Genomic DNA, 16801 nt, shown 5'->3' on the forward strand with positions numbered 1-16801 from the left:
CATTCACCATATCAATTGAAATGTGTACACACAATATTGACACAAGACAAACTAAACCCATACAGATTTAACAAAAAATTTTATAGTAAAAGTTTATAGTAAATCAAATATTAATAAGAGTGTTGAAATGTGCATCTTGAGAGAACAACAACCTAACACCCAAAAACTATTTAAGTACTCAGAGAGCGCAGACCTCCACCAAGCGAAAACATAACCGCCTCCTGGATCCAGACAGTGATACGGATCACTCCCAAAATGTAATAGTTTCTCCTTTCCCTGAAAATTTCATCGAAATCCATCCATAACTTTTTGAGTTATCTTGCAAACAAACAAACAGACAGACAAACAAACAAACCCTGATGAAAACATAACAACCTTGGCGGAGGTAGCAACAGATTCCTTTGATGTGTAGGGGATTGACCCTGTGTGGACGAGTGCGCTGGCGGTGGAGATGTGGTGTGAAACCTGACATCTGTCTCAACTGATAAATGCTGAGGTGTGTGTGTGTGCAAACAGGAAGGACAGTAGTCAGTGCAGTGTGCCATACACATACCTATAATTTAAATGCAATTTATTACTCAAAGTGCAGGTCAAATCCCAGCAACTGGGCCACCATACACATACCTATCTATCTATAAGGTCCTTATTTAAAGTGTGTGGCCAAATCCCATAGAGACGGGACCCTTATTTAAAGAGGTGCTGCTGGGCCAGAGAGACAGACAGGGGAAGTGAAACCACCTCTTAATGTGGAGACTGTTCGGAGAGTAAAACCACCTCTTAATGTGGAGACTGATTCGGAGAGTAAAATCACCTCTTAATGTGGAGACTCTGTTCGGAGAGCAAGCAGTGGCAAGAGGTGAACTTTGCTACAATCTCAATCTCTCTCCCTGCACCTCGACCGGTAAATGCTTTTTCTTGAACAATTTATCTGAATACACAGCAAGTGTTTAGACTTTAGTTATCTTTTCAATTCTGTAGCATATCAACTTATTTTGATTATGCGTCGTGAACAATTCCATCAAGCTAAGGCTATGCTAATATGGTAGATGCTGGCTGATGCTTGTTTTTAAAACTTCCAACCTCAAAACCTTTCAAAACAAAAATTGTGCAAACAAAATGTACAACACTCGACTGCATTTTGACTGGGAAATGGATTAAAAAAAAAAAAGAACATACCTATAAGGGTTCGGTGCCTGATCGTCTCAAACTTAATATTTAGCAAAAAGTGTTTTTGACTGAAACTGAAAATTTGCATTTAGCTTTATCTTATTATTATTTACGGTGAGATTTTGTTGACAGGTTAAGTCATTATGACAAGTTAGAGAGGTCAGTTTCATTATGGTAAATTGTGTATATCTGAGATGCATCATATAAAGGTGTTCTGTGTAAGCAGTTAATGTCTTGTCTAAAGTGACTTCAGTGTAACCCTTCGATAGGCTAATTATAAAAACCTTTAACCAAATGAGAACTTCCTGTTCATAGAATGCACCCCACCACCAGCTCGAGGTACTCATGCAGAAATGTCAGGTTCCTCTCTGCACTTAAAAAGGGAAAACATTATTTATCATCGTCCTTTTCCAACTGTCCACAGAGTACACACACCACCAGAGATAGAGAGCTATAGAGCGAACAAGATAAATCTTTAGTTAACAGGGTTTAAAGTTATCTTTAGTTTAACGGGGTTTAAAGTTATCTTTAGTTAACAGGGTTTAAAGTTATCTTTAGTTAACGGGGTATGAAGTTATATCTGGGACTGAGAGATAAATCATTAGTTAACGAGATATGAAGTTATATCTGGGACTGAGAGCTAAATCTTTAGTTCAGGGGGTATGACGTTATACTTGGGACTGATAGATAAATCATTAGTTAAAGGGGTATAAAGTTATATCTGGGACTGATGGATAAATCTCTAGTTAACAGGGTTTAAAGTTATGTCTGGAACTGAGAGATACATTTTAGTTAACAGGGTATGAAGTTATATCTGGGACTGAGAGATAAATCGTTATTTAACGGGGGTATGAGTATGAGATAAATCTTTAGTTAAAAGGTTTAAAGTTATTTCTGGGACTGAGACAGTTAACAAGGTTTCCAGGCTTTCTGTGAGTTTAGCAGCACATTTAACGATGGAGGAATTCAATTTTTAATTGTCCATTTATGGGGTACCCAATTAACCCTATGGCTTACCCAATTAGCATTATGGGGGTACCCAACTAGTTTAACACCGATAAACACAGTTCTGCTCCTACCTCATTATATAGTGCTGTACCAAGCATTCCAGACACACATCAGTCAGTACATCCATCCATCCATTCATCCATCTATCCATTTCTCCATCTATCTATCTATCTATCTATCCATCTATCCATCTATCCATCCATCCATCTCTCCTCTCTCCTGCCTCAGTGATGGTGTGTGTGGGTTCCCTCTGGCTGCTGCTGGTGTGGCCGCTGTGCGCTCCTGGCTGGCTCGCCCACAAGTGCGTGGTCTACGACGACGCGTCCGACTGGCCGTCCGACACCAACTGCCCGGGCGTGCGGCACGCGGCCTCCTGCTCCGGCGTGACGGACCTCCGGCGGGACCTGCGTGGGTTGCCGGGCGAGCTGCGGACGCTGTGCGTGGACGTGGACCGGGCCAAGCGCGTCCACAGCCCGCTGCCCGTCGCCTCCTTCTCGGCGCTGCGCCGCCTGCGCCACCTCCACGTGGCCGGCTGCTTCTCGCGCGTGCTCAACGGCTCGTTCCGCGGCCTGGCCGAGCTGCGCACGCTGACCCTGCGCCACCTGTACGTGCCGCTGGACTGCTGCGAGTCCGCCGTGGTGCCCGCCGCCCTGCTGGACCTGCCCCGCCTCCGCGCCCTCCACCTGCACGGCTACAGCCTGCGCAAGCTCCCGCCGCACGTCTTCGCCGCACGTCTGCCGCGGCTGCGCGGCCTGTTCGTCAACGCCACGTGTGACGACGACCTCGCGGAGGTCATCTGCAGGGTGACCCCTCTGCTGACCTCTCTCACGGAGCTGACCCTAGCGGCGCCGCTGGTGCAGGAGCTGACGCGGCACAACTGCTCGTGGAACGGGGCGTCGGAGAGAAGGGACTTCACCACCTCAGCCAATCAGAGAGGAGACTTCCCCACCTCAGCCAATCAGAGAGAGGATTTCACCACCTCAGCCAATCAGAGAGGGGGCTTCACCACCTCAGCCAATCACCCGGCCGTGCGGCTCACCGTTGGCATGGTGACCACTGTAGAGCATGGAGCACTGAGCTGCTTCCCAGAGCTCACCTACCTGTCTCTGAAAATGAACGAACAGCTACAGGAGCAACTCAACAAGACGGCCATCCGTAAAATAGACCTCTTAGACTACGGGCAGCCTGACCTCTCCATGCAGGAGATATGTGCCGTGGTGTCAGCATTCTCCATCAAACGCGTCGATTTGCATTACAATAACATCGACTTTTCTGAGTTCGACCCTGACCAGTGTAAGTCATTGGAAGGATTATCCTTTCTATCAAACTCAGGCTTGCCTTTAAGCATAAAAAGTTTCTATAATTTTACACACCTTAGTTACTTGGCAGTGGAGGGACAGACCATAAATACGATCTGCTTGTCTCCTATACCGTATGTCCCTTGGTTGACCACGGTCAGCCTGAAGTTCAGCTTCATGGGCTTCATACGCAGACACCAGCTGAGCTGTTTGTCGAACCTGACCGATCTGGAATTAGTGGCCAATGGGATCTCGGACATCGAGGACCGTTCGTTTGAACGTTTGGGGTGTCTGAGGCGCCTGCAACTTTCCTTCAACAACATCTCCGTGATCCGTGAGCACACCTTCAGTGGACTCACGGCGCTGGAGACTCTATACCTGAGCGAAAACCCACTCCTGAATATCGCAGAGAAGTCGTTCAAGCCGTTGGTCAACCTCGAGGAGTTGGTCCTGAGGACCCTGGGCTGCCCACTCACGCGGATAACTGTCAGCAAACTGAACTTGACCCACATGTTCAGCAGCATTCCCGTTAATCTGAGCAGCCTGACGGTCTTCATGGGCCCGGGGCCGATGAGCCTAGCCGCTGGTGGGGTCAGCACCACGCGACGACCTTTGACCCTTCGCCTGGTCAGCAGCAGTGTGACCATCACGGACTGTCACGTGCCGTTGTTCAGGTCGATCACCGCGTTCCTCGTGGCGGGCAGAGCGGTGCGCTGCGGATCGGAGTTTATCGGGGAGCACATGAGGAATCTGGAGACGTTCGAGTTCCTGTCGGACTTCCCTCCGCACCAGGCGGACCTGTCCAGCCTGAACGCACTGACCCGTCTGCGCCGGCTGCGTCTGCAGAACCTGGACCTCGTCCAGCAGCCGGGTCTGGGCAGCCTCCTGCACAACCTCACCAGCCTCCGCACCCTCGTCCTGTTCAACTGCAGCCTCGGCTACCTGGGCGCCAGCCTTGCCCGCGACCTGCGCCACCTCACCGGCCTGCTGCTCAAGGCCGAGGGTGCGGTGGACGTGTCGGTGGGCTTCGTCCAGGCGCTGCCCAGCCTGCGCTACCTGCTGCTGCAGAACCTGCAGCTCTACTGTCGCTGTGACAACGCCTGGCTGGCCGACTGGGCACGCGGGTCAGAGCAGGTGAACTGTTGCTACTTATTCTTATTTTTAAACAATATCACCTTGATTTATGTGTAACACTCCCACTAAACAGACTCTTTAAGTCAAATGTATGGCAACCTACTGACAGGCCTAAGCAATACACACATACACAGGGAGGCACTTACATGGGATGCACCAGGCAGGATATGTCTAAGGGTTTTCTCACCTAGGGTGTCTAAAAGGCCAGGGATAGCCTATGGAAATGGCTATTATAAAATGCTGTATTATTACACCTCCCTTGATCTTTTATAAACAGTGTGAGCCCCCACTTTGAGTTAACCTCAAAGAATTGATCTCTGAATACTGAAGGTCAGACATTAAATAATTATCATTAGCTTATTAACTGAATGGTAGATGACACCATACATCACTCAACAACACCCCATTAATGTTTTACCTGTAAATGTTAGCATACGGCCCCAAAAGCCAAATGAGCACAGTCAAGAGAACACCCACAGACAGAGGTTATATTAAATGCCAATGATGACATTTATTTTACCCAACCAGGCGCGTAGGAACCACGGGGGTCGGGGGGGTCGGGACACCCCCAATGTTGGACCCCCTCCCGAAAGAAAAACGCTGCAAAGTACAGATGTTGTTGATTACTTAGCTCAATTATATCCTCCTGAGTTACGGCCCCATAACTATAGCTATCGGTGCGCATCGGAGGTCTTTCACATTGTGTTTTAAGAATGTTTCCCGAAACGAAGCCCGTCTCAATAATGCAGCATGGGGCACTTCCTCACCTTGTGTCTGAAAGCTAATGTAGGCTACTCTCTCAGTCCAAATATTTAGTTTACGGCCTTCTTTCATTCTTTTCGAAATAGTTAAGAGGATAGCCTATTGTGGGCGAATACAGTAGTCTACGATAGCCTAAATAAGTTGCTTTTAAATGTAGGCTTATCACTTGACGTGGCACATAGCCTAATTATCTGGTTACCTGGATTTAGCAAGTCCATACACTTTGTTCATCCTATTATAGGCTATGCTTTTAATTAATTAAATGTTAACATTTAATTAAATGTGTAACAATTTGCCTCTTATTATAATCTACACACTGTCACGACGTATACTACATAGGTTACGGGCGGATATGAGCAACCGAAGGCCTCGGTTGACTTAAGATAAACGGGCAGAATGCCTGTTTACAAACTACGTCAAACATGCAATAATATAACAAATGAAAAAACACAAATGAAAGATGAATAGGCTACTCACTGTATTTTGTCACAAATTAAGCAATGAGTTCGTTCGTGGCCACCTAGCGCGCAACTTACGCGCTGAGGTGAAGGCCCGACACATACTAATTAACACAAAGCTTCATAATGCACAAACAAACACCCACTCAAAGTTCAGTGTCCATACGTCCAAACAATAAACATAAGAAGCCGACAGTCAAAAACGACAACGAGATCTCCCAGACACGAAAAACAATGTTTATCTCACAGTTTGTTGAGTATCGTTCCAACACTGATGCGCAAGGCAATCTCAGCTTTCGCGTTCGTTAAACTAAGGGCAAACCCATTCATTGTGCCCAAAACGCGCATCCATCTATCAGCTGACATACAATTTACTTAGATGGCATATGAAAAGTCAAGAAGAAGAAACATATTTTCATTTAAGCAACGTTTATGCAACCATGTAAAGGGAAGCATTGGGGGAGTCAGTTTAAGTTGTCAGACAAGCTGTGTGCGTTTTCAGGGAAGAAATGTGTTCTGAATAGCCTATGTGCAGATGTTCTTCCCAGTTCCAAAAATAGGTTAAGAAAAAGACTGAAATAGGCTACAAGCAGCATCTTACAGAGGGCCATTAAAACTTCAGCAATAGGGTTTTTTTTTATCTCTTATGTTACTTATAATTCGCCCCCTTTATTTATTAATATAAAAAAAATTCGGCGCGCGCTTTGCGCGCGCAACGGACCTCATTCTTGTCCCCCCCAATGCTTACTAAGTTCCTACGCGCCTGTACCCAACACTCAAATAACTGTCACTGTAATCTCACATACACATGACATAACAGTAAAAAGAAAAATAAACACCCGGGTGTAAACACATTCACAGAAAGTCTGAGGTACCCATTCGTTGGCGCGCGTGTTGGAGCTCGTAGCAAACGAAAGGTTCTCCTACTCACGTAGCCGTTGATAGTGGACAGTAATTCAGGTAGCGCCAGTAGGAAAAGCTAGCATTAGCCTGCCCAAATCGCCGCCTCCTCCTCATCAACAACTCCAAACGAATGAAGGTCTGACTCTGGACGATGTCCCTCCCCGTCGTCTCTCCTTCAATCCAGTCTACTTTACTGAAATCCACTCCCTCGCGATGGTGTGCGATCCAGGTAGTAGCAATGTAAAGCGTTAGCATACAGCTAGCTGCTAGCGGAGAAGTTGAATGTTCATAGCTGACGTTAGCTGCTACTTAACTCCCGTGTAAAATAAAACCCTATCCTCTTTAAAAGAGGAAAACGTCCAAAGACACTTTCAAAATAACTTTTAGTCAAACGGAGACCTATATACAATATCTACACAATCATTAATATCAAAAAGCTTCCTACATATCTAAACTCATATACTCTCTATCGACGATTCCCGTCTCTTCAGAAATGCAGGCTCTAACGTCTCTCTAGAACTCTACCGTAGCTCGTGAACCCATACACAAGAGCACCCGTCAAAGTAAAAGTCCCCATTGAAATATTTGTGACCATGTTAATGTATCATACACAGCACATAGAAGGAAATTACTGGTAAGTATTACACAGCACATATAGGTAAATCACTGGTAAGTATTACATATTAAATATCTATTGTTAATGTATCTAATATATATATTCTTAACACTGTATTAACTGTAACACTACAAGTAAAACCATACAGGGGTGCTACATGTGCTTTCTTTTTCTGTTTTATTATGATCTTTTTTGAATTGCTCTTTGCCCATCTATGCCTTTATCTGCTATTACTGTTTGGTTTTGTTTATGTAAAGCACATTGAATGACCTCTGTGTATGAATAAACTTGACTTGACTTAACGCACACACACACACACACACACACATCCCACATTCACTCACACTAAATAACCTTGACTTGCCGTGGCAGGTGGAGGTGTGTGTGAGCCGTCCGGCGCTGGAGGACCTGCGCTGCCTGCGGGACGACACCGACAGCCCCATCTTCCTGCGCTACGCCGAGCGCGAGTGCTTCTCGGCCGTGGGCTGCTTCTTCTTCACCTGCTCGTCTCTGGCCGTGGCGCTGCTGCTGCTGGTGCCCCTGCTGTACCGCAGGGCCGGGCCCTACCTCCGGTCCCTCTACTACATCCTCGGCGGCTGGGCGAGCGAGCTGGGGCGTGGGGTGCCTTCCTACCAGTACGACGCGTTCGTGTCGTACAGCGGGCGCGACGAGCGCTGGGTGGTGGAGCAGCTGCTGCCGGGGCTGGAGCGGAGGGGCCCCCCCTTCCTGCGCCTCTGCCTGCACAGCAGGGACTTCCAGCTGGGGAAGGACGTGGTGGAGAACATCACCGACAGCCTGTACCGCAGCCGCCGCACCCTGTGCCTGCTCAGCCGCCACTTCCTGCGCAGCAACTGGTGCTCGCTGGAGCTGCGTCTGGCCACCTACCGGCTGCAGGTGGAGCACAGGGACGTGCTCGTCCTGCTCTTCCTGGAGAAGATCCCTTCGCGCCTGCTGACCGCCCACCACAGGCTGGCACGCCTGGTCAAGACCAGGACCTACATCGACTGGCCACAGGACCCCGCCCAGCAAGAGGCATTCTGGGAAAGGCTGTGGGCCAAACTGGCCCCTGCGAGTGAGTGAGTGAGCGAGAGGACACATTGGGTGCGTTTCATGCAGCGTTTATACGTCCTCCCTCGCTCCTCGATGCCTCGATCCTCACTGATCTACATAAAGAATGATGGGGGGGAAACAATGGGATAGTCTATCCAGTGTTAGTTATAGATCAGTGGGAACGCCCCTCGAGGATCGAGCATCGAGGATCGAGGAGGCATGATGAGAGGCACCCATTGGCTTTAGAAATAAGATCATACCACAAAATGTACAAAATGTAACCTGCTTTATTCATTTGCACAAATCATACATTCACCAAAACCAAGGTAAACAACATAGATGGCACATCTCCTGAATATCATAGTGAACATTCTGATTTCACTGCCACCAAACAAAAAAAATATATAGAGATATGTATCTCTATTTGTTTCCTCAAAGCCATTTGTCTGGTGTCATTTCTATGCAGTCACAGTAACTGGTAGAACAACAGCACGAAACTATAGTTATTAGCTCTGGACATCTTCAGAGATCTTTGGAGATTCACGTTCATAGAAAGTTGACTGCTGAGCACCATCAGTACACATTAATTAATGAATGTTTTGTGAGTTCTCTATAGAAAACTGTGCTATATAAATAAAAGTGACTTATTTTATGGAGCCAGCCTTAGGATGCCAAGGCTCGGAAATGAAGCTCGTGCACGCACACACACACACACACACACACACACAGTTAGAAACCTATGGACGCGAATATGTCATCAATGTCATCTTCATTTGCATTGGTGGGTTCCTGTGGGACGGTCTTTGCACACTTTCCATTTCCGCCAGCACCAACAGCAGCAGTGCTTATGACATCACTTCCTGTTACCTCCTCCTCTGAGGAGTCCTGTGGGAGCGGCACACTGCCTGGGTCAACAGGTTGCTGTGGCAACAGAGTCCTCACTGTTCTAGAACCAGCTTGACATGTTCTGCTCCTTTGTGTGCGAGTTCCGGAATGGCTCCGGAGAGTTCTATGAGCAGTTCTAGAGGAGGCCCTGCAGCCCAGGCGTTGCCTCCAGAGTGTTCTGAGCGAACGACCGCGTCGAGGAGCACGCCACCTGCCGTGCAGCAGACCGCGCCGCAGAGTCCGCTGGAACCGCTGCAGACTTCTCCTCACGCTGGAGAAACACAAGCACATCAGCACATAAGTCATGAGTCACCCGCGCACAGCAACACAGTCAGTTTTATCAACACTGTACACCCACATTCATTTATTGCACCTGGTGATCTCCTGGACTTCTGATTCAGCCCTTCCAACAAGAGTGTTGAGTAAGAGTGTTGGAAAGTCAGCAAACTACTTGTGAAAGTAAACTGCATTAAAGCAGGCAGAGTAGTGTGGGGCTCAGTAGTAGTGCTTCCCTATACTATAAAGGTCCAGCAAAAGGTGAACCAGGCTCCGCTTAAGGTTAAAGGTCATGTCGAGTACAGCGTAAAGTTAAAAGGATATGTCGAGTACATAAGATTGTAAGTAAGTAAGTAAGTAAGTAAGTAAGGTTGTTTTGAGTACAGTGTAAGGTTAAAGGTTGTGTTGAGTACAGTGCAAGGTTAAAGGTTAAAGGTTGTGTCGTGTACAGTGTAAGGTTAAAGGTCGTGTTGAGTACAGTGTAAGGTTAAAGGTTGTGTTGAGTACAGTGCAAGGTTAAAGGTTAAAGGTTGTGTCGTGTACAGTGTAAGGTTAAAGGTCGTGTTGAGTACAGTTTAAGGTTAAAGGTTGTGTTGAGTACAGTGCAAGGTTAAAGGTTAAAGGTCATGTCGTGTACAGTTGAAGGTTAAAGGTTGTGTCGTGTACAGTGTAAGGTTAAAGGTCTTGTTGAGTATAGTGTAAGGTTAAAGGTCATGTCGTGTACAGTTGAAGGTTAAAGGTCGTGTTGAATACAGTGCAAGGTTAAAGGTTAAAGGTCATGTGTACAGTGCAAGGTTAAAGGTTGTGTTGAGTACAGTGTAAGGTTAAAGGTCATGTCGTCTACAGTGTAAGGTTAAATGTTGAGTACAGTGCAAGGTTAAAGTTGTGTACAGTGTAAGGTTAAAGGTCATGTAGTGTACAGTGTAAGGTTAAAGGTGAGGTCTCGTACAGTGTAAGGTTAAAGGTGAGGTCTAGTACAGTGTAAGGTTAAAGGTCGTGTTGAGTACAGTGCAAGGTTAAAGGTCATGTTGTGTACAATGAAAGGTTAAAGGTCATGTCGTGTACAATGAAAGGTTAAAGGTCGTGTTGAGTACAGTGTAAGGTTAAAGGTTAAAGGTCATGTTGTGTACCTCTGGCCGTCGGCCTCCATGCTGACCATCCTGCGACACTCTACACACATGAACGCTAGACTCCGCCTCTCCTGTGACAACTTCCTGTCTCTGCACCACTGAATCACTTCCTGTAGGGTCACAGCCAGGTCACTGAAAGAGGACGCGGAGACGAGCAACTTCACAAACTTCCTCTTCTGGCCAATCACAGCTGGATCTTGACAGGAAGAACGCCTCTGATTTGACAACGCAGCCACCTGCACGGAGATCAAGTGGATGATCAAAAAACAACCTCTGCAGCAAATACAATGTGTGTGTGTGTGTGTATGTGTGTGTGTGTGCGTGTGTGAGTGGGTGTATGTGTGTGTGTGTGTGTGTGTGTGTAGAGCTCACACACCTGTGTGCTTGCCGCTCTGCTCCCCATTAGTAGGGCTTTCATGTCCAGTTCTGCCCCCACACCTGGGAGGAAACAAAGCAGTTAGTGTCATGAGAGCACACACACATTCTCTCTCACACACACACACACACACACACACACACACACACACACACACACACACACACACACACACACACACACACACACAGGCAGGCAGACAAGCAAGCACACACACACAAAGGGAGTGGTGAATATGAAAGAGCCACGGCTTGATGTGCATTTCATCATCTATCAATACTAGAAGCACACAGGTCATGAGGAAAACAGAAACATCTCAATCATAACAAACAAACCAACAAGCCCATACTCCTGCTACTAAACTAGCACACCAACCAACCAACCAACCAACAGGCACAGATAAACAAACAAACAAACAAAAATAAACAAACAAGCCCATACCCATGCTACTAAACTAGCACACCAATCAACCAAACAAACAAACAAACATAAATAACCAAAGCAGCCCATACGCATGATGTGGCGGCCCCTCTGGCGTACGATGCTGCCCAGGTCCTCCGTCAGACGCGTGGCCTTCAGCATGCCCTGGCTAACGCCGCCCGCCTTCCTCTTCCTCTTGCCCTCCTCCTCCTCCTCCTCCTCCTCGGGGCCGCGCCCCTCCTGCCCAAACAGGCGGCTGAGGAGCGTGCCCCTGGCGCTCCTCCTGCCCCCCCCCCTGCCCCCCCTCCTGCCCCGCGCCCCGGCGGCGCCCGTCTCCAGCAGGGCGGCGCCCGAGGGCCCCAGCAGGGCGGGCAGCTCGGCGGGCAGCGTGCACCCGCTCAGGTAGGGCAGCGGCCGGGCGCTGGACACCAGCCGCAGGAGCTCCAGGCAGCGCTGGTACAGGGGCACCAGGGCACGCAGCAGCCCCCGGAACAGCACCCTGAGGACGGGCACAGACACGGGCGCACAGCGGGTCAGCTCCAGGAGCCCAGCCAGTTACATTACACATACATTATACAGAACAAGCCACAAGCCACCCTTGTGGCAGAGACACGGGCACATTTCAACATCCATTTCAACACATCAGTGTGGATGAAAGAATGGTTGCCACAAAAGCACAGATTGGCATCAAACAATATATGAAGGACAAGCTCTGCAAGTGGGGGAATAAACTCTTTGTCACTGCTGACTCGTTGAATGGCTATACATGGGACTTCTTGGTTTATGAGGGGAAGGCCCTGATTGGAGCAGGGAGGGGTCTGAGCTACGATTCTGTTACGGAGCTGGTTTCCACACAGCATCAGGGAACAGTACGGAAGAGCAATAGGGCCACGGAGTGAAATATTTATTCTAAATCTCTGAGAAAAAAAGTCAAAATTTTCGAGAAAAAAAGTCGAAAATGTAAAAAGTCAAAAGTTTTGAGAAATGAAGTCAAAAGTTTTGAGAAAAAAAGTCAAAGTTTTTGAGAAAAAAAGTCGAAATTTTCGAGAAAAAAATCAGAAATCTGTAGAAGGCATAATTTGGGATATTGTCCGATGGAGTATTCAGTGTCAAGTGGCGCAACGCTAGCTCTTTCGTTTAATAATCATTCGACCGGGGTTCAGTTCCTGCTATACGCGGAACTTCGTCTCCTGTTATAGTGCTGCTGTAATGGACAACTTAGATAAATTTTATTTCGAGATTGAATTAACTAGCAAAGGTCTGCAGTTTCGCACAGATTTACAGTAGGCTAGGCCCTATTGTGATTTCTATCCGGACCTTGAAGAGGCGGTGTCGTGAACTTGGACTGTAGGAGGCGAAATCAGTCGGACATAGACAATGCGATAAACTGCATGCGGACAGATGCAGGGATATCGTTCAAGTACAGCTCGCTCCGGCCCGCGGGAAGGCGACATGGAAGGCGAGGCTTGACATCAAGGACAAGTCCATTCTGGGACTGTGATCTGTTCTGCGCACGCGCGTAATAGTGGCAGGAAGAGGGGAGATGTGCCTGCCCGATCGTTTGTGACAATCTGTTGGACTGCTTATTTGTCTTTATTTCAAAATGTTTGTCTATTCATCTGTTTATTTCAGATAGTTTGTTATTAAAAACCATTAACGAAAAATCGCTGTTGAAAAGTGGCCATGGGAATTAGTCATCATGATGACTGCAGATCCTGGATCATAATCAGGACTCGAACCCGGGTCCCCTGAGTGTAAGATGAACACACTAGCGTTGCGCCACTTGTCACTGTGCATTTCTCTTTATAAAATCACAATTATAACCTTTACCGCCTTCTACAGATTTCTGACTTTTTTCTCGAAACTTTTGACTTTTTTTCTCGAAAATTTCGACTTTTTAAATTTTCGACTTTTTTTTCTTGAAAATTTTTTCTCAGAGATTTAGAATAAATATTTTACTCCGTGGCCCTATTGCTCTTCCGTAGAACAGAGTGTAAGCGCTCCGTAGACTATTTCTACACAAGCACCACCTTGTTCAATGACCTACTGAACAAGACCGTTTGGGCATGTGGGACCATCCGTGCCAATAGAATTGGATACCCACAGAATAAGCCTGGGGGGTTATCAGATGGCCCAGGGCAGGACCCCTTCTCTGTATCCAGTGGGGTGAAACGAGGCCTCTATCCAAAGGGGTTCTTTCGTAATAAGACTTTTATTATCAGTATGCGTTTTGGGCAACCAAAGGTCCTTTTGGAGTCTCCAAAAGGATACTGAGCAAACAGAATGGGTATGCCCCATGCCATAACTCATCTTTCATTTCATCATCAAATTCACAAACTTTCACAAACTCATCATCAATCATCATCTTTCATTTCATCATCAAATTTGAGTTACAGCTTCACAAGCCCTGGCTCTAGGCCTCAGTTGTGTTTCAAAGGCAAAATAAGTAACCTAGAGGACTCAAATGTGGCCAGTTCCAGACACTTATTGTCCAAAGTGACTTACATATGTCTTGGAGATATGCAACTTGGGGTTAAGTGCCTTGCTCAAGGGCACAACGGTGGAAGCTGGGAAGAGAGAGAGAGAGAGAGAGAGAGAGAGAGAGAGAGAGAGAGAGAGAGAGAGAGAGAGAGAGAGAGAGAGAGAGAGAGAGAGAGAAAGAGAGAGAGAGAGAGAGAAAGAAAGAAAGAAAGAAAGAAAGAAAGAAAGAAAGAAAGAAAGAAAGAAAGAAAGAAAGAAAGAAAGAGAGAGAGAGAGAGAGAGAGAGAGAGAGAGAATGAATGTGTGTGTAAGACTGACCATAGTCTGGAGAGCATACTGATGAGCAGGAGGTTCAGGATGAGGAAGTCTCCTGTCTGCAGGTGCCGTCTAATCAGGCTGGAGTACAAACGTCAGTCAAGGGCTGTAGCATGAGAGAGTGTGTGAGTAAGAGTGTGTGTATGTGTGTGTGTGTGTGTGTGTGTGCGTGTGCGTGTGTGGTACATGAAGGCTTGAAGGGGTGGATATCATGGGTCAGGGCCTAAACTGGTAGTTGAAAACAATATTATATTTTCCTTGTACTCTCAATATCTGTAACTGCATATTTCCTAGCCTCACACTGCCAGTTCATGGACAAACAGAAGTGATCAAACAGATGAATTCCTTTGCCATCAAGTTTATCCAGTGAAACGCTTCATTGCATATTCCCCTCTTTATATGTAATAGTTTTTAAACGTGTTACTATTGGGATGCTTCGATTCACAACCCTGCTTTCAAGACAGCATTTTACCAGTATTAAACATGGGCTAACGTTAGCTCCTAAGGAGAACTCTCCAGCCTCGCGATCATGCTCAATAGGCAGACTGACTGATTGAGGAGTGTTCTAAAATATACACGCTAAAGCTGCAGAGAAATCTGCAAGCGTAGAACGAGCGAAAATGAAAAGCGAAAGCTAAACCGGTGATGAAATCACCAAACCTGCATAGTTTCCCTGTAATTAGCGACAGCATGTGCTTAATGCTACTGCTGCCTCAAAATCGCCTTTGACGGCTCAGGAATATCGGATTTACCAAATTTAGGATATACAGAATATACCAAATGTTTAATGTTATTAAAATTCATTGTGATAATACATGGGCTTTAAGGGACTGAAAGACAAACAGGAAAAGTTCACATTACAACTACATTACATTTCCAATAGAAGCCTGTTAGCATGTTAGCAAGGTTTCAGTGTGCAAGCAAACTGAGCTGTTGATGTTTCAAAGCCTTTTGCTTGTGGGTAGTTACTCCGCTCGACTTCAAAAACGATTAGTGAGATTATTTTGAAGTACTTGGTGTGGAGTCACTCAAGCGGTTAGTTTGCTTCATTCACATGTTTTAAGCTTCAGTGTACAGAGATGACACAATGCCAGCCTCCATTACAAACAAATCAAGAGACAGGAGAAGATAAACTATGCTGCTCGCCAATGGTTAACTGGGTAGGCTCTGGTGCCATCAGAGCAGGATGGTAGAGATGGCACATAACTGGCTAACTGGCTCTGGTGCTGGTGTGTGTGTGTGTGTGTGTATGTGTGTGTGTGTAAAGGATACATGAAGGCCCTTGAGCAGTGGTCTAGGAGGCGAGTAAGGAGTTGGGCTCCACCAACCATCTTCACACACACCCACTCCTGCATCGCCTGACTGGGCACCTCACACTCCCCACACTCCAGTCCCACGGTCCTGCAACACACACACACACACACACACACACACACACACAATCAACACATTAACACACATCAGAACAACACATCACAACACCTTAAAACATGCAAACACACACAGGATGACAATGATGTCCAATCTAAAGAGGTTTACTCAGGTCCAGAACACAAGTGCTCATGTGTAAAGAATTCCAGTCGACAGCACTGTGCCAAAACATGATCTACGAACCAATCAGCTACGTGACTGAGACTATATGTTTCAGCTGCATTTAACATCCAAAACCGGCCACAGTGTCATTACTGCAAGTAAATAGTATACCAGTCACACAGTATCGTTTGAAGGAGAAATGGGAGCATAGGCCTACCTCTGAGCTTTCTTAGGACAAGCCTCCCAAAGGTCCTGCACAGCCTCTTGCAACTTCATTTCCTTCACTCGATTTATACACTGCTCTACCTAAGACACACACACAGACAAACCAAAATTGATCATGGCAAATTCCAGAAGAAATGCAAATCTTGATTTGAATGTCTTAAATTTGTAATGTACACAGAACATACACTCTCGCTGCGTATCATTCCAGCTTTATCTGAATAGCAATTGTACTATTATACTCTTTATTTGTCCATGTTACCTGTTTGAGCGCGCGGAACGGCTTGTGTCGCCTGAAACTGTTGTTGATGACGTACAGCACATCGTACAGGACACGGATCTCCGTCTGCAAGACCTCGCTGCAGAACATTTTTAGAAAAGTTTCGTTTTTCGCAACCACACATTGCAAAACAGTGTCTGTGAATAGACAACAAATGAGAAATGATGATTAATGCCACATAAACCAGAATAACACATTTGATTTTGTGCCATTTCAGCATAAGCTACTTCCTCAAAATGCAGGCTACTTTCGCAATACTAACACACGTGGGTTGCACTCTTGCGCGAGTAAAACATAGCCTAAATCTACTGTGAAAGCTCCCAACAAAAATCATTCTAGTGAATGGAGGCATTCCGTTGCCATGTCTTGTTTATCACGTACCAGTATCTTCGGAATACGGTATTCGGTACACTGATACGGCGCTTGGAAAGGGAATGTTTATCTTATTCCACGGCTCAGCCATGCCTGCTAAGAGCAGCGGCTCCAG

At 46.5% G+C, this 16801-nt stretch overlaps 3 protein-coding genes across 3 annotated transcripts; 2 read left to right on the forward strand and 1 right to left on the reverse strand.

Moving 5' to 3' along the window:
* Positions 1 to 733: 733 nt before the first annotated feature.
* On the forward strand, positions 734 to 3639 carry LOC134079065 (uncharacterized). Its single transcript, XM_062535235.1, has 3 exons — positions 734 to 901; positions 2404 to 3468; positions 3635 to 3639. The coding sequence occupies exons 1-3, from the start codon at positions 781 to 783 to the stop codon at positions 3637 to 3639; spliced, it is 1191 nt and encodes a 396-aa protein (XP_062391219.1). The 5' UTR covers positions 734 to 780.
* An 11-nt stretch (positions 3640 to 3650) lies between these two features.
* Positions 3651 to 8426, forward strand: LOC134079066 (toll-like receptor 13). Its single transcript, XM_062535236.1, has 2 exons — positions 3651 to 4607; positions 7719 to 8426. The coding sequence occupies exons 1-2, from the start codon at positions 3651 to 3653 to the stop codon at positions 8424 to 8426; spliced, it is 1665 nt and encodes a 554-aa protein (XP_062391220.1).
* A 239-nt stretch (positions 8427 to 8665) lies between these two features.
* nepro (nucleolus and neural progenitor protein) lies at positions 8666 to 16801 on the reverse strand. Its single transcript, XM_062535237.1, has 9 exons — positions 16696 to 16801; positions 16297 to 16451; positions 16030 to 16118; positions 15552 to 15680; positions 14283 to 14360; positions 11576 to 11982; positions 11064 to 11125; positions 10688 to 10923; positions 8666 to 9552 (listed from the first exon to the last, which is right to left on the reverse strand). The coding sequence occupies exons 1-9, from the start codon at positions 16775 to 16777 to the stop codon at positions 9126 to 9128; spliced, it is 1665 nt and encodes a 554-aa protein (XP_062391221.1). The 5' UTR covers positions 16778 to 16801; the 3' UTR covers positions 8666 to 9125.

Source organism: Sardina pilchardus, chromosome 4 (assembly GCF_963854185.1).
Source record: "Sardina pilchardus chromosome 4, fSarPil1.1, whole genome shotgun sequence".
In the NCBI taxonomy this organism is placed as follows: domain Eukaryota; kingdom Metazoa; phylum Chordata; class Actinopteri; order Clupeiformes; family Clupeidae; genus Sardina; species Sardina pilchardus.

What these genes read in the sequence shown, in the direction of transcription:
- nepro (XM_062535237.1), bottom strand. Translation starts at nt 16,777, where the DNA reads ATGGCTGAGCCGTGGAATAAGATAAACATTCCCTTTCCAAGCGCCGTA. An exon ending in GAGGGGCCGCCACATCATGC is followed by an intron (nt 11,126 to 11,575) that starts GTATGGGCTGCT and finishes GTTTCCTCCCAG; the next exon opens with GTGTGGGGGCAGAACTGGAC. An exon ending in GCAGAGCGGCAAGCACACAG is followed by an intron (nt 10,924 to 11,063) that starts GTGTGTGAGCTC and finishes ATCTCCGTGCAG; the next exon opens with GTGGCTGCGTTGTCAAATCA.
- LOC134079066 (XM_062535236.1), top strand. Translation starts at nt 3,651, where the DNA reads ATGGGCTTCATACGCAGACACCAGCTGAGCTGTTTGTCGAACCTGACC. An exon ending in GGGCACGCGGGTCAGAGCAG is followed by an intron (nt 4,608 to 7,718) that starts GTGAACTGTTGC and finishes TTGCCGTGGCAG; the next exon opens with GTGGAGGTGTGTGTGAGCCG.
- LOC134079065 (XM_062535235.1), top strand. Translation starts at nt 781, where the DNA reads ATGTGGAGACTGATTCGGAGAGTAAAATCACCTCTTAATGTGGAGACT. An exon ending in CTCTCCCTGCACCTCGACCG is followed by an intron (nt 902 to 2,403) that starts GTAAATGCTTTT and finishes CTCCTGCCTCAG; the next exon opens with TGATGGTGTGTGTGGGTTCC.